This window comes from Metopolophium dirhodum, chromosome 4 (genome assembly GCF_019925205.1).
Source record: "Metopolophium dirhodum isolate CAU chromosome 4, ASM1992520v1, whole genome shotgun sequence".
Taxonomy (NCBI): Eukaryota; Metazoa; Arthropoda; class Insecta; order Hemiptera; family Aphididae; genus Metopolophium; species Metopolophium dirhodum.
This window is the reverse complement of record NC_083563.1, coordinates 31,315,217-31,342,365: the sequence shown is the minus strand read 5'-3', so window position 1 is coordinate 31,342,365 and position 27,149 is coordinate 31,315,217. Positions and strand designations below refer to the sequence as shown.

The 27,149-nt window shown below is 26.2% G+C and overlaps 1 protein-coding gene across 7 annotated transcripts; it reads right to left on the bottom strand.

The window, feature by feature from the left end:
* Window positions 1-4,305: 4,305 nt before the first annotated feature.
* LOC132943378 (uncharacterized) lies at window positions 4,306-20,698 on the bottom strand. Of its 7 annotated transcripts, none has more exons than XM_061012347.1 (20): window positions 19,811-20,048; window positions 19,531-19,747; window positions 19,315-19,436; window positions 17,765-17,890; window positions 16,758-16,916; window positions 16,597-16,672; window positions 10,113-11,302; window positions 9,830-10,035; window positions 9,336-9,445; window positions 8,540-8,710; window positions 8,378-8,466; window positions 7,714-7,863; window positions 7,380-7,641; window positions 7,187-7,314; window positions 6,970-7,118; window positions 6,753-6,903; window positions 6,315-6,574; window positions 6,113-6,253; window positions 5,876-6,056; window positions 4,306-4,697 (listed from the first exon to the last, which is right to left on the bottom strand). In XM_061012347.1, the coding sequence occupies exons 2-20, from the start codon at window positions 19,538-19,540 to the stop codon at window positions 4,581-4,583; spliced, it is 3,798 nt and encodes a 1,265-aa protein (XP_060868330.1). In that variant the 5' UTR covers window positions 19,541-19,747; window positions 19,811-20,048; the 3' UTR covers window positions 4,306-4,580. The 7 variants fall into 7 exon arrangements, with proteins under 7 accessions (XP_060868330.1, XP_060868333.1, XP_060868334.1 ...); XM_061012350.1 differs by having other exon boundaries at window positions 19,695-19,747; XM_061012351.1 differs by lacking the exons at window positions 19,531-19,747; window positions 19,811-20,048 and adding an exon at window positions 20,529-20,698.
* Window positions 20,699-27,149: the final 6,451 nt, after the last annotated feature.

Genomic DNA, 27,149 nt, shown 5'->3' with positions numbered 1-27,149 from the left:
TTATCTAGTTATCTATATTCTGTTCTAATGGTACCAACCGTTGTTTTTTTGGAAAGTGCATTTAGATTAACTTGCTAATTAGACATTTAGTATACCTCGGTACCTATCTACTCGATATTTAGTAATTACTAATTAATAGATAAGTGTTCACCATTGCCCATTATACATAATATTATAATATTGATATATTATACCTATACAAATGTACATTGGTTGTACAACCACAGAATAAATTTATGAAAAACGGCAATTTTTAGGCAAAACCAGTTTTTAAGAAAATTGATTTTGTTTTTTTTTGTGTTACCTACTCAAAATATATGCGTCCATAGAATTGAAAGGGTTGACGCAATGTTACATGTATATATTATATATATCGATAAACTTTTTTTATGTTTAAATGTCGAAAAAAATGTTTGTTCAGTCAAAAACTTTGAAAAATTTAATACAATATGATTACTCGTAAGTTTTATTATTGCTAGGTATTTAAAAAAAAATTTAAGTTTTATAAGCAAGGTTTTTATTTAAAAATTCAATATATAAACAAATAATAATAATTTCAGTTATTTTATGGTTATTAAAAAATATTGATTGTGGGTTCTGAGAAAATTGTGTATACATTATTATTTATTATATTTTATAATAAACACAATGACATTTTCAAAACATTTTGATTAATATTGTATGTTAATGCACATTATTATCTGTAATTTCAGTATTATGAAATAAGCATATTGCATAGTCTGTTTAGTGTTTATACTTTATACCATAGACCTATAAACTAATGGACAGTGCTTAGAGAAAGAAGTCAGGGGAACGATATAGTGAGCGAGAAAAGAAACAAAGCAGTAAAACTTGTACAGTTCCTTATGAGGGAGGGCTCATTCACTACTTTATGTTCTTTCTCTCTCAGTTATATGTTTATATTATGATCACTTAGCATTGACGGCAGGGCGGAGTGGAATGCGCTGTCCATTAGCTTATACCATACCTATTACTATATAGGACATAGGTAACAAAAAATAAATTACTATTTATAAAACTTATAATAGGTATTTATATGAAACTAGCTGATCCCGTGCACTTTGTTGCCAATTAAAAGTACCAACTCTATACGACTCAAACTTTGTTCAATTCGTTATTTAATATTCGGTGTATGGTACTATGGTGTTCAAAACTAATCTTAACTTTTCCGTCGCTCGGAATAAAAATTCCTACTCGCAGCACTATATTAACAGGTAGGCAATCTACCTGCGGTAGATCGCGGACCCTGTGCTGTTTGTACGTAAGTGTATGATTTAACTCTTGTGTATCAAAGATGTATTAAGTTTGTCGCTTTTACTTAATTCCACCTACAGTGGATAAATATAATCAATTAATACAAAATCCTAAACCAACCGTACTAAAATCCGACGAAGGAAAAAAAAACAAATTTAACCCTTTTTAAATTAGCCTATCTTCTTCCCAGAGGTCTAATCTACACACAAACATTCATTTTATGTATAAATAATAATAATAAAAATACAAATCAACAAACATATTCGATTAACCAATAGCAACCAATATATTATAACACACTACCTAACTAAATTTTAGATTCTGAGCGAAGTGTTTTTTTTTTTTATTTTTGTGTCTGTCATCACCTTTTAGGACAGTAAAAGTGCTTGGATTTTCTTCAATAGTAACTTTTCTGATAGGAAAGTGAATCTAGTTGGTACTTTGGGGGGTCAAAAGTAAAAATTTCCCAGTAGTTTTCACAAGCGACATGAAAAACAAAAGAAAAATTAAGGAAAAACGGGAATTTTTACGCAAAATCTGTTTTCGATAAAATCGATTTTGGTTTTTGGTGTAACTCTAAAACAAATGACCGTAGGGACATGAAATTTTGACTGAATGTTTATATTAGCATTTTCTATACACCATAAAATGTACAAAATATTTTGACTCTTTTTGAGCTGTTTACGGCCATTGTCAGTTTTCAATTTTTTTAGTTTTTTTTTCTATAAATATCAATAAAATTTTATCTGTTGATTAAAAAAGCTTGAAAATTTAATAGAAGGCTCCTAGGTTATTGTTTCAAAGGAAGATGAAAAAAATTAAAAATCCTTAGTCACAGTTTTTAATTATAAGCATTTAAAGTTCAAATTTTGACAAAATACGGAAAAATCACGAAAAATAGCAAATTATTTTGAGTTGAGAATTCATAAAAATTTTTCTTTTTAAATCTAAGATTTGAAAATGTAATATAAGATTACTCATAAGTTTGTCTACCTTTATCAAAAAAAAAAATGTCTAGAAGAAACTTAAATTAAATTTTTATGAGCGTCTGAAATTTATATTTTTACAACATTTGATATTTACTCGATTTCTCATGTAACAATTTTCTTATTTTATTGTAATTAAAAAACGAATGACTGTAGATACTTGAAAATTTCACTGAATGTTCATATTAGCATTTTCTATACACCATAAAATTTTGAAAATATTTTGACTCTTTTTGAGCTGTTTACGGACATAGTCAGTTTTCAATTTTTTTAGTTTTTTTTTCTATAAATATCAATAAATTTTTATTTGTTGGGTAAAAAAGCGTGAAAATTTAATATAAGGCTCCTGATATATCGTTCTAATAGCAGTTGAAAAATATTAAAAATACATAGGCACAATTTTTTTTTATAAGCATGTAAAGTTCAAATTTTGACAATATTTATCAAATTTATAATTTATTAATTATTTTGTGGTTAAAAATGTATAAAATGTTTAACTTTTATGGCTAAAGATTCAAAATTTAAAACAAGGCTCCGAGTAAATAGGTTATATATAAATTACTTTATTCACAATAATATCATCAAATATACTTGGTAATATCATAGGCTGACTGACCGTTTTCGCTCAGAATCGTTTTTCTTATACAATGATATTATATCATTGAATTCAAATTTAACACCATCCATTACAGTGACCCACTTGTAACCTACTGTACAGCAGAGCGACATCCACTTATCCACCTTTTATATATATATATAGATATGGTGACAAATTGTCTTCATCACGGACTAAGACACGGTCTTAGAAGATAAGGTCGGACAACTTCCCACCCTCCCGCCAATTACAATATTTCCGCTTAATGAGGCAAAAACATTTCACAAAAAAGCGCTGCCGGTTACTTATTTTGAGGTTAAGAACAATATTTAGGATCAAGAGAACACCAACACTATTTTATTAGATTAGAATCTAAAAATAATAAAAAAAAACTTTATAAATAATTAAATACTTTGTCTTAAAATGTGTTTTTAATACAAAAATAAATACATTAATGATAAAATTATGTTTAAGATTTTTTTGGCCCTCGAAATTTTTTTTTTTAAATATCTGGCCCGCCATCTAAATTATTTGCCGACCCCTGGATTAGATCTTTTGATGATCTTTGTAAAACTAAGGTTTACTGTTAGTACCATGTTTTAAACTTGAATGGGTAGGGTTACCATATTATGTCCGAAGTTCAAACACGATGTCTAGATTTTACAAAGCTAAACGGAAAACATGAATATTGATACAAAAAGTTATGTCTGGGGTCAAATCTTCGTATTTCACTATGCATAAATGTATAATATATTAATGTGTAATTTTTATTTTTGTTTAAATTTTTTCCCGGAACATCTCAACAAGTAACAAATTTATTGTAACTAAATTTAATTCATGGTAGATAGCATCACGACTTGCAGTATTTATGGTAAATAACAAATATTTAATTAGGATTTTTATATTTAACTAATATAATTATAATATATAAATATAAGTAACAAATTTATAATTTAAGTGGGATTTATTAATGAAGTTACTCTGAAACAATTATCATGTAGAATAATCAAAAATCAATAAAATAAAAATAAAAAAGGTTGGTAAGTGGATGTCGCTCTGCTGTACAGTAGGTTATAAGTGGGTCACTGTAATGGATGGTGTTAAATTTGAATTCAATGATATAATATCATTGTATAAGAAAAACGATTCTGAGCAAAAACTGTCAGCCTATGATATTACCAAGTATATTTGATGATATTATTGTGAATAAAGTAATTTATATATAACCTATTTACGTGTTACTATCCTAAAAGGTGATGACAGACACAAAAATAAAAAATAAAAATAAAAAAAAAAATATAAAAAAATATATCATTGTAAAATCAATACATTCATCGTTCCACTCAGAACCTAAAATCCATAATTAGTAAGAAGTAGCATAAAATATTAATGGTAAATTTGTACATGTGGCATAAAATATTAAAAAAAATCGTAAAAACAGTTTACTAAAATAAATATAACTATACGTATATTTAAATCAATTTTATTTATATTTATAATAAAAATAAAACATGGTTGGTATATTCTTGAGAATATATTTTTTATTCAGGTACCTAGTAATTATTATTATATCATTAAAATATTTCTTGATATAACAAATTCAATAAATTATAAACAAAATCAGAAAATAGCCTCGAGAAAAACAATTTCATATAAGTTAAAAATATTAAAATTTATAATTTATATTTAAAGTTGTAATAAATACCATACATATCAAATATGAATTACAATTTTATCATAGCAAGCAAAACCTTAGAATTAGTCATCACTTTTTTTGATACTTTCTTAATTAATTTACGTTCCTTTGCATCTTCTATTAAATCGGACCATACTCGTTCTCCCTATAAATATATTTATATGTTTATTTATATGTATGCATATACTCATATTATTACATAAATACAGTAGTCTCAGTAATCCCATACATATAGAGGATTGTTAAATTATTATGGTTTGCATTATAATAATTGTAATAAATCTATTATAAAAAATAAATTTTTATTTTTTATTAAATTTTTTTAACAAAAATATATTTTTGTTTGTCTGGGATGATTTTCTTGTCTTGCAATTTTTGAAATTAATATCTAATCAATTTATCAGGATTGTCAGTTGAATTTATTTATTTTATAAGATAACTGCTCATTAACCTAACCTATTTAAGTATAATATATATTTCACTTATGCAATCACTTATATCTTATGGTATTGAGATTTGGGAATGCACTTAAGATATCCATTTAAGCAAATTCAAAGTTACTATCAATAAAATAACTACATTTATATTAAAATTACCGGGCTATGCAAATAATGATTTTAGCCACAGTAAGTTAAAACATAATACACAAATATTTTTAATTTTGATAGGTTATTTAAAATGCCTGTTATTACTTGATTATAAACACAGAAATGTTATTTAAAATGTAATCATAATTTTAATACTAGATATAAAAAAAATATTAATATAACTTTTGAAAGATGTCATAAACATTTTGGTTTCAAACATTAGTTGAATACCGCTATTATGACAATTAAAGAATTAAATATGAATGTTAATAATTTTAGAAATTATAAGCATTTTAAAATTAATCTAAGTCCAATTATCTTCAAAAATTATTAATCTTAAGTTGTTTTATTTATATTATATCTTTTATCTATTAACAAATTGTATTTTTAGTAAATTAGTATAAATTCAATATTATATATAAATTGTATTGTCCGTATTACAAACTTAAATTAAAGAACACACTTCCAGCACAAGCTTTATGCTTAAAGGAGATGTGCAACTTTTGCTAGTCTAAAATTCTGTTTAGATAACTTGTACTTGCATAAACAATATAAATAAATAAAAATAATTATAATTACTATCAAAAATAAAATTATCTGGATTACATTATTACATTATTTTATTATTTATTACATTATCTGTCCGTATATGACAAAAGAGGACAGTGGCCAGAGGATTACAGAAACTACTGTTTACTTGTTAATACAAAGAAATAATTTTATATAAATATCTCACTCTCAAAGACATAAAGTTTCCGCATATTATTAATGATTGCTTAGCACGTGTTAAAGCAACATTCAACCGACAAATATCATCCATAAATCCAACTCCATTTGTTCGAACTGTTGATATCAATAACACATCACATTCACCACCTTGAAATGAATCTATTGTATTGACGTTTAATGAGATCTTCCTTTAAAAATAATTGTGTTAGTAGACTATTAATATACACAAAATTAAACTTCTTACTTCTTCTTTAATAATATATTAATTTGCTCTCTCTGTTTATGGTAAGGTGTTAAGACTGCAATGGTTAGTGATCGACATTCCGAATTGAGTAAAATATCTACCAAAGTTACAATCATATTTGCTTCTCCAATATTTACCTCACTTAAGGAATATAATAAATTTTGATCAGACAATTTTTCAAAATGTATAAAATATAATATACCCTGTATTATCTTGTAGGCTTTCATGTTCTAGGATCATGTATGGATGAAATGACAGTTGCTTCCTCATTTTGACAGATGGTGCAGTTTTAATTTCTCCTTTATAAAAGTATTTTGATGGAAATAAACAAATTTCATAATGCATTCTATATTGTGTATTCAACATCGTTACTGGAAAACTTTTCCGTGTAGAGCGCTTTTGTTCAAACCAAGTCTTAAGTCGTTTGAAAAGAGAAATACCAAGACCATTATCTTTGGCCACCTAAGACATTATTAATTAATTCAGATATGTTATGTGTTGTATAGATTCAGTAAAATAGTTTTTAAGAAAAGTGTATTACGTCCGTCGTTCATAACAAAAACCATTAAACCGTTATTTTATCAATATTTAAAGATTTTAGTTTTATTTTGTAATAAATTTATTAATTTATTTAACTTACCTTGCTTTTTACTAATGGTTGAAGTTGTTTATCATCTCCAACCAAAATTAATTTATCAATACCAAGTAGTATAGGAACAAAAATCAGAGGTTCTATAGATTGTCCAGCTTCATCTACTATACAAGCAGTAAAATGACAATTATTCAATGACCTATAGTAAAATTAAAAAATTTAAAAAAAAAATCAAATTGTACAAATAAGAAAAAAAATTATTTACTTAATATTTGAAGGCTTGAAGGCCTCCTCCATTGTTTTGGAAAAACAGGAGTTTAATGTTGTCACAATAACTTCAGTATTTATAAGTATTTCATTTTCAAGATCTTTCTTATTGGTATATATGAACAAATTATTTGATTGACATTGTTGCTAATTAAACAATAATAAATGCTAAATAATTTTAAAAACTAAATCTAATAATAATAGCAATATATTACATTAGCTTCATTTAAAGGATTTCCCATTTTTTGTTTGATTACAGTATCCAGCATAACATCAGCAATAGGAGAATTTGGATCATATTTTTGGCCACTACCCACTCGTACCACATTGAATTGTGATTCATCTGAAATAATTAATTATGATTTAAGTTTATTTTTATTCTATAAAACAAACTAAATAGAAACTTACGTTTTAAGTCCTTTTTAATTTCTATTATTCGTCTAACTATTGCATCAGCAGCTTCATTAGAAGGTGCACAAATAAGAAGTTTAGGTTTAGTTGTAGTCTTGGTCAATTGTTTAGACATTAAACTTAAAATAATATTACAGATAACATTTGTTTTGCCTGTGCCTGGAGGTCCAATTATCAAACCAACATTTGGTTCTACAGCATTACAAATTGTCACAGCCATTTTTACTGCTTCTTTTTGACTATTGTTTAATAATAAACTCTAAACAAAATGATAACCACAATAAAAATTAATTAATATGGCTCTAGTAAACTTAAACGTTGAACTATTTACATTTATGTTATAATTTTTTGAATTTGCTTTTGAAGAATCAATAGAGTAGTTATGCAATTGTGGAGTGATGAGTGCCTTGCATAGCGTAGATGTTGTCACATTATTTATAGCTTGAAATAAACGTAGTTCCGAGAGTAAATAAAAAATATCCTAAAATTAATAACAGTTTATTAAATTAGCTTTTGTGTATTTGTGTATTTGTGTATACATTGTATCAGTTTAAAATGATAAGCAATAAACAGTTTTCAATTTTTTTTTTAACAAATTGGATGTATTTAAATATGTTTAAAACCTAAAAACATATGAAAAATTGTACAACTGATCTTATATGGCTATTCATATTTATGTGAAAGTAAACAAATTAAATTGTTATACCTATATTATGTTTGGTTTTGGTATTCAGTTATATTCATACCAAATAATTTAAAATAAATATTCTAATAAAATTTTTTTAACAAATTTAATTTTTAAATGTTGATGATAATTATATTGCATATTATAGTTTGTTTTTAGAGCACATACTAAAGTTTAAAAGTGGGAACATTTTTTGTACTAGACATTTTGAACCCATTTTATTCAGTACAGGAAGTGTAGAATATATCAATTAATAATGTAATGAAATTAAATATTAATATTTATTATTTAATGAATTCTTAGCCCTTACCATCAATTGAATATGTGTTCCATTTGGAATATTTTCAGTCTTTTTTGTAATAATAAGTTCCATGTAAAATTGTGAATTTGAGTGGTATCCTAAAAAATAAATAACAACAATAAGGTAACTGAATTAAGTACTTTGGAAATATTTTGAATCACAATTATTTACCAATCTTTTTTGTCATATTAACATAACCAAAAAAAATGTTTCTTGATTTAGTAGGTTTTTTATTTCCAACAATATCTGTTCCAAAGCAGTTTGACTGTACTATAACAATACATAAACATCCCTTGAGTGAGTTTCTTGATACCGTTAAAGTTTCGATATTCTTATTTGTCCCTAAAAAAAAAAACAAATTAGAAGAATATTTAAAATATAATCTATATCTATATATTATATAAAAGGCAATGTATTGATCGATTTTTATGAAAATTTCAGATTGTTCTAAGAAATACCAGGAATGTTAAGTAAGTAGTTTGAGCCACGTTCAATTTATAGCGTTAGACAAACTTTTTCTTTAGTATTTTGTTGATTACAAGCCATATGAACTATAAATTTATAATTTTTTCGCAAAAAAGTCTACCAATACAACTATTAAAAATAAATGTGCTAAATAACTCTTAAGGGGGTTGTGACATGTTTTAATGAGTAATATTTAGGCATTTCATATAGCATTTATATGTTAGCTGTGTTACTGTGTGAGAAGTTAATTTATTCAATTCTATTTAAAGATATTTTCTATAATACAAATTTTTTTTATGCCTCATGAGATTTCGTAATATGTAAGTTCACTGTACAAGTTAAAAGTATATTATACAAATAAATTATGTAGATGGAAAAAATGCTGGTTCATCCAACTGATGAAATCTTTAAACCATGTATTTCTAACTATTTTTTAAGTTTACAATAATTAATAATACTAGATGTGATTAGGTATAAATTAAATAATATTAATCACACTTACCTATACATTTTAAGCACCATAGTGGCTGATTAATAGATTTTAATGCTGGCACCGATGTGGAAAATTCTTTATTGACAGATTGAATACCAAACGTAGGGAGAGGTAAATTTCTAGAAAAAATAAATGACATTCAAATTGCTAATATTCACACATTTATTATACAAACAAATTATAAATCCATGTATAAGTATTTTTTAGAATAATCAAGAAACTTCTTAACATTATTTTCAAAGAGAAGTATTATTCAAAATATTAATTAATTCATAAATGTAATTAACAACCGTTTTATGAAAGTGTCTATACTAGGTCTGCCTCGTTGAAGTAGATTAATATATTTATCAAAATCAATTATCAAATAATCAATAATATATAAATATATTATAATATAAATTATATAAATCAAATATAGATATGATCTGTGCTTAAATATTATATTAAATCATAATAAAATGTTGACATAACTCAATATATATATTTAAATGTAATATTCATACTTCTTTGAAGATTTTTCAAAAATTGATTGCTCCAAATTAGGGTTTTTACTAAGTACCATATGATATGATTCACTTATTTTCGACCAAATTTCATAGAACAACACTGAGTTCATTGTAGAAGAATATTCAGATGGAGTATCAAATTGTTCTTTCATTTTGTATATATTTTTTACTAATGGTGGAGACGCATCAGCAAATTTTTCCTCCTATATAAAATACCAAAACAAATTTAATAAAAACTTCTAATATTAATATGTAAATTATTTTTTTTAATCTAACTTACATACAACCACACTGCATTCCACTTACATATTCTACTAAGCGTATCAAAAAAAGCAAAATTAATTGGCTTGATAATTTTTGTAGTTGAAGAATCTATATTTTTGTAATTAGAGAATGAAAATTGTTCTATTTGATTGTTTATGGTTGATGTTATTTCTTTACTATTAAATCTAACTTTTTTATCAACCTCTAGTATAGGTAAATGAGACTTTGATGTACTTGGAATACAATTATCATTATTAATTTGTTCCAATCTAGATATTCGACTTTTCTTTTTTAATTTACCAATTGTTGAAGGCTTATCAATAAAATTGTCATTAGTTGATGCATTTTTATTTATTGAGTTATTTGTAGCCAACTTTTTAAGCCTCATTTGTCTTTCTTGAATAATTTGTTTATTTTGATCAACAATTACTTCTTCTGCTTTCTTTTTACTGTGGATTATTTTTTCTGATTTAGCTCTAGTTTTTATTATATATTTATTTTCAACTAGTGACTTTGTTTGGCCCCTTTTATTAACTTTCATAGGAAAAGGTTCAATAATTTTTGGGCATTTACTATTGTAATCACTTTCACTATCACTTGAACTTATCAAAGTATTTATATTATCTGAATTCATGTTGGGTGGTATGTAAATCACATCATCTATATCATCTCTGGTTTTTTCATTTCTTTGACATTGAAAAGACAATTCTGGAAAGTTTAAATTATTTTCTATTTTTGAAGTAGATGGGCATGAATGTTTAGTGGATGATGTGTTCATTTGTTCCTGTTTTTCAATTTTATTGTTGGACAATTCCAAGCCATTGTCATTTATATCATTTTCTTCATCTGATATACAATAAACTACACTATCTTCTTCATCGCGATATGTTCCTTGACTAAATACATTATTAATTATAGTGTCTGGTTCTATTTTTATTTTCACAGAATTAGATATATTATCATTGTATTTAGAATAGGATGGTTCTGTACTATTTGGAATTATTTTGGGATCTTCAACTGGTAGTTTTTGATCACCAAAATCTTGATAAGTCTTGAAAAAAGCATCGACTAATTCTAACTGATTTTTATGTTCGGCTTGTTGTAAATTATTAGCAACATTAGGCAAATTGTTCAACGAATTTGATGGATTAGTATTTGCATTTGAAAATGGTTTCTTTAATAAATTCTGTTCAGATTCATTTATAACTGAAAATTAAATTATTAAAAATGAATAAATTTTTTTAAATATTAATTGTTTACTTTGCAGATAATATAATACAATTTAAAGAATATTTTAAGTTATATACAAATTTGTTATAGTGCATATAGTTTAATAGATATTTTGTAACAAATAATTTTAATAAAAAATAAAAATAAGAACATTTATTTTCAATTTATTATTTATCATGTATTTAATGTAATGTTGATGATAATTTAATGAATAATAAAATAAATGAAGAATTGACACAATCATTATACATTACATTTTTTACTAATAACTATAGTTAGTGGTTATGATAAATAGAAAAAAGGAAGAATCTTTATACATTTTTTTTAATATTTAAAATTTAATGATTATTTGATAGCTAAGGGGTTTTTTTTAACGATTATGGATCGATGACATGGAATTTTATTAAAACAAAAAAAGACGTTTCTTTATTTTTAACAGGCAATTTTTTTATAACAATTTCAAAATTTGTATCCATTCAGGTGTACCAATAGCAAAATCAACTTTATTTTTTCAAACTGCAACTACTATATTTTTTAATGGATTATGGTAAAGCTTTTTTTTCTGAAAATTTTGTTAGTCAAATCTGCATTGATACTTTCAATTGAAATAATTGGTATAGGCTAAATTTACAAGAGCTAAATACATTTTTCTTATTACTAACTTTTATAACTTGAAATTTGAACCATAAGTTCCCTATATTGGTAGGTATCGCATGCAAATTATGAATTTAGCAGTTGAAATTCTTTAAGAATTATTTAATAATCGTGATTTAAAATAAACTATTTGCAAGATGTTTAGATAAATAGTCAATCTCAATATAGGTTTGTAACCTAACTAGTTTGTAACCTAACTTAGGCATACTTTTAATCTAAGTTAATTACAGATTTTTAATATTATTATAACAAGAATCAAATACCATTAGGTACCTATACCTTAGTCCTTAGCCGCCTAATAAAGAATCCAAATTAATGCTATTGTAAGAAAAGTATAATAGGAATTTATGATAGGAAAAGTATGAAATACAATTTAAATGTTCAAAACTAAAAAATAAGAATAGTTATGAATTTCAACTACTAAATTCATACTTTGCATGCGATACCTACTAATATAGGTCTACCGATAAGTATAACCTAATGGTTCAAATTTCATGTTTATCCCACTACGAGAAGAGCACCAAAAAACATTGCACTTTCTTCATTACACAATATTTTTTTTAACCCCCATACATACCTAAGGCACCAATGTCAACAATCGAATACCATTTACCAATTTACCATTATTACTTTAGCCACCTAATAAAGAATCCAAATTTATGATATTGTAAGAAAAATAACTGTGAAGTAATTAATAACGATTACCTATAATAACAAATTAAAATGATAATATTGATATATTGATTTTGATGATAGTATGTTAAAATAAAAATAATACACTATGTTTGCCAACAATTTTGTTTATGTTTTTTTTTTGTGTCTCATTAGATTACCGGTTAAATTACTTAAGTGTACAAAAAAGGTAGTTATAAGAAAAAATTATTTAGCTCTTGTAAATTAAACCTATACCAATTATTTCAATTGAAAGTATTAATGCGGATTTTACTAAACTTTAGAGGACCATAGTTAATAAACTAGCAAACCAAAACTGATGATTTGACTATCAAAATTTGCAGAAAAAAAGCTTTACCATAGTCCGTTAAAAAATATAGTAGTTGCAGTTTGAAAAAATAAAGTTGATTTTGCTATTTATACACCTGCGTGTATAAAAATTTTGAAATTGTTATGAAAAAATTGCCTGTTAAAAATTAAGAAACACTTCTTTTTTCGTTTTAACGAAATCCTATGTCATTGATCCATAATTGTTAAATAACCCTGCGTACAATGACATAAGATACAACCTTTATAAAATAAATATAGACCTTGGAGTGGATAAAGAATTTAAAACTAACACTATTTTTCAGAAGAATATCTATATAAATTTAACTAATTGCCAAATTGTTATGAAACATGGTACTATATTGTACTTATCTAACAGCAGTTTAAATAGAAAAAAAACTTAATTTTCCGGAATAATTATCTGCTTTAAGAAAAAAATATTGAATCATAAACGTCGATTGCTGTTATAATGTAACAAATATAGCGAAACAAAATTTTAATATGTCAAAAATTACAGTTTATTGAGTAACACAAAATCAAAAACTAAAATATTATTTATTTATGTGTTAATGTTTAGCTGTGATTTGTAACTGTAATGCGAAATATGCTTTGTGAAATAATTTATAAAATAATAAATATAACCCAATAATGATTAGTTGATATAATTATTATAGTTATCGTGATATGGAAACTACAACAGTCAGAAAAAAAAATGTATCCAGCCTAAAAACATATAAAATATGTATTAAGCATATTTTAGTACAGTTTACAACATATCTTTATATATAAAAAGTGGGTAAGTGAATGTCGTTCTGCTGTACAGTAGGTTACAAGTTGGTCAATGTATAATGAATTGTATTAAACTTAAATTCAATGGTATAATATCATTGTATTAAAAAACGATTCTGAGCGGAAATGGTTTGTCAGTCAGGATTTTTTATATTGTTATTATTTATTTTAACCTGTAAGTTGAATTAATATTATAATATTATTATTTTTTATTCGTTGGTATGGGGATAAACAAAGCGTTAGAAACTAAAATCTCATTTTCAGCGGTTTTTTGTAATTTGTTGGTAGTTTTTCCTGTGGCATTAAATAACTATTAAGAAAATCGAAAAATGACCTCTCTAAAGTACCATCTTAATCCAATTTGCTAAAAGATAAGAAACTATATGTTGAAATCAAAGCACTCCTTCTAGTAGAAATTTTGTGTACAGGATAAAAAAAAAAAAACACCATTGTAAAACAACTAGCTTCCTCGCTCCGCTAAGAATCTAAAATTAATGTATGTCTATGTGTCCATATTATTATGGCAACTATTTGTATATTATTTTGAGATTTCCGATGGAATTTTTTGTATATTATAAATGGTTGCCGTGGTAATATGTTAAACATATTATTCATATAGAGTTGGCATTTTTAATGGGAAACAAAGTGCACAAAATCAGCTATTTATATATATACTAGCTGATCCCACTGGCACTTCGTTGCCCGTTAAATGTACCAATTCTATATGACTCAAACTTTGTTCAATTCGTTATTTAATATTCGGTGTAAGGTGTATGGTGTTCAAAATTTATCTTAACTTTTCTGTTGCCCGGAATAAAAATTGTGATTCGCAGCAGTATATATATTATCAGGTAGGCAATCTACCTGCGGTAGATCGCGGACCACGTGCTGTTTGTACGTAAGTGTTTGATTTAACTCTAAAGTATCAAAATTGTACAAAGTTTGTCATTTTTACTTAATTCCACTTTCGGAGGATTAATATGATCAATTAATACAAAAGCCTAACGCAACCGTACTAAAATCTGATGAATAAAAAAAAAACAAATTTAACACTTATTAAATTAGCCTATCTTCTTCCCAGAGGTCTAATCTATACACAAATATTCATTTTTATCTATACTATAAAATGATAGCGTTTGTTTGTATGTTCGGGATAAGCTCCGAAACTACTGAACCGATTTCAAAAATTCTTTCACCAATACAAAGCCACATTCTTTGTGAGTGTCATAGGCTAATTTAAAAAGGGAAGTGATCACTCCCGGTAGGTGATCAAACAGGAATTTTGAGATTTACGATAGAAATTTTATCACGTATTGGCAGTGAATAATTATAATCGTTAATTACTCCACTAAAACGCAACATTTTTGAAAATCCTTTCTTATTGCACGGTGAAAATATGAGAAGAACCTCTATTCCAAATTTCAAGTCCGTACGTTGAGTAATTTTTGAGATACAGCGATCAGTGAGTCAGTGGTATTTGGATTTTATATGTATAGATAACTAATTATTGACTAACATTACCGGACTTTATTTATACCTAAAACCTGCTCCGTGATATCCTCTTTCATTTAAAAAAAATTGCATGACAATTGGATAAGAAGTTTCAAAGCCAAACCGTAACAAAGATTTCCTCTTTTGCTTGATTTCAGTTTTATATTTATAGATATAGATCAATTAGACCTCTGGGCAGAAGATATGCTAATTTAAAAAGGGAGAGGACCAACCCCGGAAAGGGCTCAAACCGGGATTTTGAGATTTCTGATGGAAATTTTTGTATATAAATGGTTGCCATGGTAATATGTATATATACATTCATAGAGTTGGCATTTTTAATGGGCAACAAAGTGCACGGGATCATTTGGTACAGAGATAGAAGGGATTTTGAGATTTCCTAAGGAACTTTTTGTTTATAAATGGTTGCCATGCGTTTTTTGAAGCTATTATAATAATAATTATTGGTTGCCGGGCAACAATGTGCACGGGATCAGCTAGTAAATAATAAATATCAATGTCAACAAATTGAGACTTCTAATTAAGAGACAAAGTTTATTATTTATTATTTAAGTGCCAGGAATAGTATTTTAGAAAAAATGTGGTTAGTTTAAATGTTGTTTTAGATTTATTGTATTTGTTATTCTAATTTTATAATCACTTATTTTTTATTGTTGACCCTTATTTTCAAAATTATTAAATATCAAAAATAAATATACAAGTTAACAAAAAAAAAAAAATTGACTCCTAACAGAACTACCAATGAGACATTCTTAACTAAATTTTACTTCTAACAATATTTTTGAAAAGAAAAAGCTATTAACAATTTTCCAATAATGGTTGTCAGTATAATATGATATGCAATAGCTAAATGTGTGAAAATTAAATTTATTGATATTTTATTTTTATAACAAGTTATTTCCAACATTTTGTAATAACTATAATACATGTTGATAGTTTGGAACACAGCAGTTTATCTACTTAATAAGTTAAAAGTAAAATAATAACTACAAGTATTATTTGTTATTTGGAATATTGATGTAATGACGTATTAAATTTTTAACGATTTCAAAAGGATATAAAATGTATTTAATATAGTTTTTCTTAATGAATTATAAAACAATATAATCAATTTAAATTTACAAAAATGTATGTAAATCCATAACTCAATAGCAACGAGGATATGTTTGTATCTTCATTATGTATTTTTATTCAGAATGATTAACATATTTAAAATACGGCCTTTACTGAAAGCTATATCTAACGTGATAAAACTCATATTCAAGTCTCAGAATATCAAGAGATATTAAAATTAATATATACTTATAAAAACGTACCTAATTTTGGAATTTTTACAGCAGTCGATTCATCATCCAAATTTTCTTCGCAGAGTACTTTCCTTTTATTATTATTCTACATAATTATTAATATGTATCTATTATTTATATATTTATACATATGCATACAAAAATTAAAGAAAATAACAAATTATACTTACACATAGATTTGAAAAATTAATAGTACGATCTATTTTATCAATATATTGTAGAACAACTCCTTCGTCACCACTAGCTAACACAATCATATCTAAATCATTCAACTGATGTTCTTCAAATTGAATCAAATTTATATTGCCAACAATAGTACCATTTGATGTCTGAAAAAATAATTATATGTTTTATACAAATATTTTTACTCAATTACGGAATTCTTTAAATTAAATAACTAATAATAATAACAATATAAAAATGTTTAATAATATTAAGTCCATTTTCTCATATTTTTTAGTCTTTCTTAGGGCTACATTTTATTATAATCTAGTTATGATTAGTTTTATAGTACAATTTAAGATTTAAAATTATGACAATAGGTATTAAAAAATGATGATGAATAATATTCGAGTTATTTTTTGACCTACAATTTAGTAATCTATAAAAAGTAATTTTTAACCAAGTCAACTGTTTATTATATATAATTTTTTTAAAGGGTTTATATCAGGCCACAAATGCATACTATCCACATATCTAGTATTATAAATGTTTATCTCAAAAGCCATAACTTGTAAACAAAATAGATAGCCGACTTATAAAATATTTTTAAAATAAAGATGGTTATATTTTAGATTTTCAGCGAAGTAATGAAAGTAATTCTGTTAGATTTGTGTTTTTACTTTATTACTGAAAATAGTTACATAATGTTTCTGATCAGGCACATAGCTAAGGCACGTACCCAAAATATCTACAAACCACCCCATTATATTGATAAAATAACCAAGGCTAAAATAATTGAGTAAAAATGTTAAGCCATATTCAAAAATACCTATTATGATATTTGTTATTATTATATAATTTTCTTTATCGCTGTGTTCTCACAACGGTTACAAATATGAACATAAAAGTTTATAATTTATCGCATCAGATGTAATTCGATTTACAATCAGTATGGTCTGATTACAAGAACTCAGAATAGAAATCGTTTAACGATACTCGTATATATAAAACTTACACCTAAATCCTTAATGTATGCAATATCTTTGGATTCTTTTTTTTCAACTCGTAAGTGGCAATGAGTTCTTGATACATTTAAATTTTTGAGTATGATATCATTGTTTAATCCTCTTCCAATAGTATTCTAAAAACAATAAAATATAAAAGGTTGAACAAAAATAAGACCTACATTTGAATAAAAGTATTCTGAAATATCAATCCAACTCAATTAGTTTAGGAGTATATCTACATAGATTTCCATGATAAAAATTTAAAATTAATTACCTATACTTTTACAAGCATACTAATTTGAAACAATTTGTTTAAGTTTACAATTTTTAGTTAAATATTTTGTTGAATACATTTAAAAAATTTTTAATTTTGACAAATGTAGATTTTTTTTTTTATGTACTTATAAGCATAGGCATAAGGGCTGAGTCCTCTTGACATAATTTCTATACTCCCACTAATGATAGCTACTACATTTATACATTTTAGTTTTGTATTAACATCTAATAATTTTTTTTTTTGTTATTATCAAACTGTATCATTGTATGTGATGGCCCTGTATATGATGTACAATGTCGTGTAGTTTTTTACCTTCCACCGGGGAGCCATTTGATGCGGATACAACTGCTGTGGCAGGCCTTGGAAGAGATATCGAGAATTAAATGAAAAAAATATGTACGGTATGGGATTTGAACCTGCGATTTAAGCGCCGGACTGTCGGAAGTGTAACAGTGAGCCACCAAAATCTTATAATATTAACCTTGGTATTCTCCTTCTTGGACCAGAGTGGCTATAGTGTGTACAGTTGAGGAGAGAACACAGGCACTAGGGTGTGTCAGTACTACATATAAGTTGTCAATAAAATAAACACAAAAATAGTCGTCACAGTGGTCACACAGAAGAATAGAAACACAATTTTATTTTTATAACATTAATGTATAAATAAATGGTGATAATGACTAACAAGTAACCATGACCGGACCGAATCTCTAAGTTGTGTATTATAGCTATTGAAAGAAATTTATCAAATGTTCTAAATTAGGAATATATTTAAAAAAAATTACTAATATTGGTCTATTTTATAGAGGCTTAAACTATAATGACTAGTGCATTATTATTGTTACCCATATACATTTCTTAACACTCACTTATATTTTAAGAAAATTAAAAACTTAAATTTGAAATTAAAATAAAATAATATATTTTAATAATTTAATATTTACCTATTCATTGCACTCTTTTATGATTTATATTATACACACTATAATAATAAAATAAAATAGTTTTATTCACAATTAATGTAACACACATGGTGGGGGGGGGGTTAGGCAGAGCCCCCCTAATTAATTAATTATAGGGCTGAAGCCCCCCACTAACTTTAACGTCTAGTTACACCAATGCTTATAAGGCTAAGAATGTCTAAATTGTTCTAATGATTATTAAGCTGTATTAGATATTAAATAAAAAAATCCCTTATACATCTTAATAGTAAATATTACATAAATTGTTAGGAAATTAATTGGTAATATCTATAATAGTATATTAAATGTAAATACGTACCACTCCATATTTAACTTTGTGTACACTTTGGGAAGTATCTTCAACGTTTCGAAGACATTTAAGAGCACAGCCAGGCATACTTTCTTCAATGTTTTCCATTTTTAAATTATTGCAATCAGGCACTAAAAATAAGAAATGTCAAGAAATATCTGTAGATCTTATTGATTATTAAGTATATAAAATAATACTTTTTTTTTAAATGTATAGTGTACCTACAGTTATACATACTTAATATGATCAACTTTGTAGATATCGATAGTACTATTCACATTATAAATTACCAAAATAACACCAATTCATGGTGTGAACGAGTTTAACTTGAAACTTTGTATTTATTTTCTATCATGCACTCACTGATCATTACAAGAGTAAGTACCTACCTACTCACGCACTAGGGTGTACATTTTCTGTTGTGTTGCTTGTTCTTAATATTCTAAGTAATCAAAAAATCGTTTACAAACTAATCATAAAAATAATAATATAATATACCACAAACCAAGTTTTTAGTTTTTAAGTTTATTTATTTTATTAGACAGTGTTTGTGGATATTGTATTAACCGTATTTCGTTTTATCTTTAATCTCTATTCCATGGAGGTAGTAGGTACCATAGATAAAGAAATAATATTTAAGTACAAAATATCTACTATTTTTTTATATAATAATAATGAACTAGCAACTAGGTATAGCACATTAGCACAGAACACGAATTAAGGTATATCTTAATTCGTGGCACAGAACAATACGATTATAGCGGGAATGCAGATGTGGGGGCACATTATTACTATTACTATCATCTAAATGATAACTGAACAAAACAATGCAGTCATGCTGATAACATATTTTGGAAATCCCATGTGTTTAAGCCACAGTCTATAGAAGATAAAGTAAAATTGTCTGGACCTTTTCTTCTAAGGCCGTGGTCCAAACCCTAGATCACCCCAATATACCACAAATTCGCTAAACTAGATCGGTTTAAAATAATTATCCCGCACCGTGATAATGAACCACGTTAACGATATCGATATGGTCCAGACTTCCCGGTGAATTATTATTTATTTTTCACACCGGTTTAATCTAGCGACTTTCACGCTTACATAAATAAGACCACTGCCCTTATCATATTATATAGAATTACAAAATATAATATTATATCATTTATCTGACCAATTACAATTATTATTATTTGTTTTTTTATTATTTTCGAAAAAGTTACCTAAATTTCTGATACTCTTTTGTAGACGCTCATGTTCACCAAATCCTTTAACTACCGCTGATTAGTTTGACCGCGATGCCCATTGTTACCATTGATCTGCATGTAACGCCGCGTTGACGATGTGTACGATTTTCAATACGCGCGATTAGGTTTTGAGTAAACTGTAGTATGTAATCAATTCATATTTATTACAATTTCATCCGGTGTTTTGTTTGAAATCGATTTCACAATATTTCGCGAACTCCCGAGCCACTTCTCGTCGGCACATAGTGTTCTGAAATATACCCAATCAGATAGTTTAAAACTGATGTTAAGAACACGCATTGTTAACAACCTGTATAATAATTATAATATGATATAAAATAAAGTAAAATATAGGAAACACTTAAATGAATGAAATTTGAAATAAAAAAAAATATGAGTTATGAGATTTGTTTATAATGTTTATAATAATAATAAAATATTTTTTTATAGTAATATTCGATGTATTATCTGGTATAATAATGAGTAATTGCAGTGTACTACATGGGAATATGGGATTATATACATATATCATATTTACACAATACAATATTACGGTCTACGACAGCTGAATAAACATACATATTATTATGTACATACCATACACTCGCAGTGCATAAGGTGTGCAGAATAATTTTAGTAGGAATACCTCTACCTCAAGTGGTTTTCCTTGACTATATTTTAGATCTGAGCGGAGCGAGAAATCCAGAGTGTAAATCCAAAATAATGTTTATAATATGTTTATACACATTTCTTCAAAACCACGAAAATGTGCAAATTAAATGAACTGGACATTTATAATTAATATTTTTTATGTACCTATATTGAAGATTTGAAAATAATATACCTAATTGAAGATTCCCCACAAGTTCTCCTACATTTGACAAAGAAAAAAGTTTACCAGAAAGGCAAATATATTTTTTATGAGTGTTTAAAGGTAGACAATGGATCTAAATTCGAAAATTAACAAATTCTATCAACATAGAACAATTTTCTTATTTTGTAGCCAGTGGCGGACTAACCTTCTCGGCGGCCTGAGGCACGCTCAGTGTTTACAGTCCCCCCTTCTCTAATACTATCCAAAGATCGTAATTTTAATGTGGTAACATCGAAGAGTGATGGGTAATTGGGTATACCCGTCCCGGGAGTGAGAAATGGTTCAAAGGTATTATTAATTTCGTAATCTAGGAAAAAAAATCCCCGAAGCTATACCTACCTAACCGTACGGGTGGACTGTGTTTGCGCCTAAATGCCGTTTTGCGCCTATACGCAAAAACCTCGATTGCGCTTAAAATACGTTAAAATACTTGTTTGCGCCCATTAGGTTACAAATAAATAAATTTGGCAACAACGTTTTCCCAACTATTTTCATTTTTGAACCACTGTGAAATATTGGGAAATTTAATTTCTATATCAGTCGTGACTCGATATACCTTCATAGGATACTTATCTTTAATCTTATCTAACTTTTTATCTTTGCTATAGATAATTTTTATTACCTACATAGTCAATACTCGATATACGGCGGTATTTCTAAAATCTCGATCGTAGATAGTCAGTCGTCGCTGTACTTCACTTAATTACACATTTCAGTTTGGTGTATTTTTGTTTCAAAAATGACAGAAAATAAAATTATATTAGCAAAAGGTGCGAGTAACAATATTAAAGATTTACTTATAATCGACAGTTTTAAATTCAGAAAAGTTTATGAAAGTATATCTGGTAATGTAACTTGGCGTTGTACAATGAAATCGTGTTTAGCAAGACTAATTAAAAATGGAAATGTAACTGTAAGTAGCAATTTAAATCATAAACATAATACTGATGGAAAAAAATTAAATCGTCAAATTATTCGAAGTGCGTGTAAAAAAAGAGCCAATGACTGATCGTCCAATTAAAATTATACGTTCTGAAATTACAAAGAATAATTTTGACACGTTAGATTACGGTGACGTTAAATTAATTCGTGACAGAATGTACCCGTGTAGAAACACACAAACAAATATTCCAAAAAATATTGTTGAAGTTCAAGAATTTTTAGTATCAAATAATATGTTATCATCTAAAAGAGAATCAATGATTGCAGTAAATGACATAGAAAAAAATATTGTAATTTTTACGTGTACCACAAATTTGCAATTTTTAAGTTTGGTTAATACTATATACGTCGATGGTACATTTACTTATTGAACAAAATTTTTTTGTCAACTTTTCACAATCCATGGATCTTATAATAATCATTACATACCTCTAGTGTTTTGTTTGTTACCATCAAAATGTTGTGACGTCTATGAATATGTATATTTGAAAATATTAAACGTTTATGTTCAAATTTGAACTTTGAATTTTGTCCTGTTGAAATATATTCTGACTTTGAAAAAAGCATTTTAAGCTCTACATCTAATATTTGGCCGGATATAAAACTTTCCACCTGCAGATTTCACTTAGGGCAATGTTGGTACAAAGAAATTCAAAGTCTTGGATTAACTAATATGTATAAATCTAATAGTCCAGAAGGAAAATGGTTACAATATTGTTTCGGTCTTCTATTTTTACGTCAACAAGAAGTATCAGATTGCTTTTTGGAACTAATGTCTGAAATTCCAGCAGGAAAAAAAAATACAATCATTTGCTGATTATTTAGTTGAAAATTTCGTAAGCGAAGATAGTCTATTTCCCCCTGAATTATGGGCAAAAGGTTGTAATAATCTAACACAGACAATAAACGCATATGAATCATTTCATAAACATTTTAATTCATATTTTTTTAACGCTCATCCATCAATCATAAAATTTGTGGAAGTTCTAATAGAATTTCAAACAAATACATATTTGAAAATAAATCTTGCTAAAACAACAATAAAACAAATAAAAAATAAAGCAGTTATAAAAAACACCAGGTTATCAACGAATTAAGGAGATACATCAACATCAACAATTATTTTCATACAAAATATAATTAACAAAGTCAAAGTAACGCGAAAAATTTAAATAATTAAATTTTATTTTATTAAAAATATAATATAGGTGCCTACATAAGAAATAACAACGACGCAACAGAACAGTGAAGAAAAATTTAAATTTAAATTTATTAAAAATATAATAGGTACAATAAAAAATAATAACTACACAACAGAACAGTAAAGACAAATTTTTAACCACACCAGAATAATTCAATAAATTTTATTCTGTCAGTTCGAAGTCTGAAAAAAGTGGGACGAGAAATTTAAGTTTTACTGCAATGTTGCCAAATTTATTTATTTGTAACCTAACTAGGCGCAAATAAGTATTTAACGTATTTTAATTTTATTAAACGCAATCGAGGTTTTTGCATACAGGCGCATATACGGTATTTAGGCGCAAACACGGCCCTCCCAACCGTACTGTTGGGTACAGCTGTTAAAAATAATAATTAATAAAAATAAAAATATATACAATTTGAATGATAATTATTATATTATTAAAATATTCATAAATAGGTACCTATATATTATATTATATGATATTGCTATATAAATATTTTTTTATTTATTTATAAACAGATAGGTAGAGTTACTCTTTAATAATAAAAATTTAAAGTATAGTAAGTTGAATCTCAGTTTGACAAATATTATAATAAAATTAAGTAATATTATACTATAAATGAGTAAATATTTTTAAAATTAATCATATTCCTGTTTATGAACCCTAACATCTTAAATGATTTTTTAACTAAATTATTAATGGTGCTACTCTCATATGCGGACTACCGACATATTTCTGCTCACGTGTGCGGTCTACCTTGTAAGACATAGATCGCATAATACCTATATTGTAATACGCCATGTTTATATTTTCATAATTATAATAATATATGTTTATTAGCTCAAATTTGAAAAATATAATATAATAATAATAATATGTCTACATAAAATAAATGAAAAACCTCAATATAAAAATAATAAAAAATGTACGAATAAAAATCTTTTAATTGCATAATGCACACGATATACAAAACGGACACAAATATAAACCCAGTACAACACAATCGACGACCTATTCGTAACTAACAAACTTATTAAATTCGTTATAATGTTGCACAGTAATTGTAGGTAGGTAAAGGAATATCAACAATTTTATCTTTTAATAACAATAAACATAGTTGGAAAATACAAGATATGACATACCTATATGGCTATATCAGAAGTAATTTAGAACATTTAATCTGACCAATTTTATTTTAACTTTTAGTGGATGTACGTGTTTATAATGCAGTTTATAAATAATAATTTTTTTCTGCTACGATATGTGGTCTACATTTATGATGGTAGACCGCATGCATTTGTAGTCCGCATATGATAGTAGCACCGTATTAATATAATAATATGTAATTAATAATTATATACTACAATTATCAATTTTAAAATAAAAGTCATAACTAATAACATTATCTAGACAAAAAAAAAAATAATAGGTAACACCGCAATTATTTGTATTTAGTGGGAGGTAATTTCGACTACATAAGTAACAACTAACAAATTTGTTGAGATTTTACTGTAAAATTAAAGTATCATTTAATATTAATAGTCAATCATATTATACAGCCCACTCTAAAAATTATTTCTTTATACGCCACTGGAGTGAATTGACTTATTATAAAATTTAAAGTTAAGATTATTATTTAGGCAATAGCATAGGGTTTTATATTATATTTTAATTTTAAAGCAAGTTATGAGTATATTTATTATTTTATGATGTACAATTATATATGTATAAGTATTTGCTTTGGGTATTTTGGATTTTATTCAACAATACAGTTAGGTATAGCTTTGGGGATTTTTTTTCCGGAGATTTTTTTTCCAGGGATTTTTTATCCGGGGGTTTTCATTCCGGGGATTTTTTTTCCGATTGTAATATATAACATAAAAAAATTTGCCGCCCTCTACAAGTTGCCGCCCTAGGTTCGTTTGTAGCGCAATTCCAAAACTATTAACCATACTCCATAGCTAATATAGGATTAGAATAAAGGATTTGGTCTCATTTTGAGCTATTTATAGACATCTTCAATTTTTAATTTTTTTAGTTTTTTTTTTATAAATCTCGATAACATTTTTTTATTGGGTTGGAATGCATGAAAATGTAAATATATAATATAAGGTTCATCATAAGTTGTTATAATAGCAGTTGAGAATTATTAAAGATCCAATACCATAGTTTTTTTTTATAAGTATTTAAAGATCAAATTTTGATAAAATTCATCAAAATCTCGAAAATGTGCAAATTATTTGTTGTTAAAATTGTTTAAAATGTTTAATTTTTACAACTAAAGATTGAATATTGAAAATATAGATTCTCATAACTAGTTCATATTGTAACCGAAAAATCTAAAAAGTATATAAGCACAGTTATTTTGTTATAGACATTTCAAGTTCAAATTTGGACGAAATTTGATATTTAAACAAAAAATAACGACTTTAGCTATTTTGATCTAATTGTAAAAATATTATTCGTGGGTACTTGAAACTTTTAAAGTATATTATTATATTTCATACACACAATAACATTTTTAAATACATTTTTTTCGGCAAAAAACTGTAGTACTAATGTCTAATAGTAAAATAAATTACTCAACCTTTGTATAATGGCGACACACTATTAAAATATTTCATACTTTGCGACACATAGTAAAAAAAATAAGAATAATAGATAGTATTAAATATTTATAATTAGTTAATAATATATAAACTTATAATATATAATCAATTATAATACATAAAACAACAAAGAAAAATATAACATAGGTAAAACAGCATTTTAATGAGAAATTTGTGACTGATATTTCTTACATAATGTATCAATTCGTGGTGAAATCTTCGATAAGGCGACTCTTAACTCCTCTTCGACATTAATTAATCTTTCCCTTTTTTTGTTTTTAATTTCATTCAAAGCAGAAAAAGCTACCTCGCACAAATATGATGTCGAAAATGGTAATAATACGGAATGAGCCAATTTTGTTAAGTTCGGATATTCTTTTTTTGTGTAAATCCAAAATTGGCTTAGCTCGAGCTCATTAAATTTCATTTGAAGAGTGCAATCGTTTTTTAATTCTGCAAATTCTTCTTCCTCTTTTAATGAAAGATGTGTGGTTTCTAAACTAGGATTAAATGGATTCCTCACTCAATCAAATAATTTCAAATCCAGCGATGAAAAATAATGATCAAGTTTTTGGTCCAATAATGTTATTGAGTCATTGATAATTGGTATTATTTTATCAGTAAATTTAGTATTAGCAGTTAAAGGAAACATATCCAAATTATTATCATTTACCCTTCTTTTCCAAATCAATAATTTGCCTTTAAATGCAGCCATTTTATCTGTAGATATTAATAAATTTTGATTTTCACCTTGCATGCTTAAATTTAATTGATTCAGATGTTCAAAAATATCAGCTAAATATGCTAATTTTGAACACCAAAATTCATAGGATAAATAATCGGAATATTCCATTTGTTCCATTGTAAAATATACTAAAAGTTCTTCTCTAAGTTCATAAAAACGTGATAAAACTCGCCCTTTTGATAACCAACGTACTTATGTATGAATAATCAATGTATATAGAGG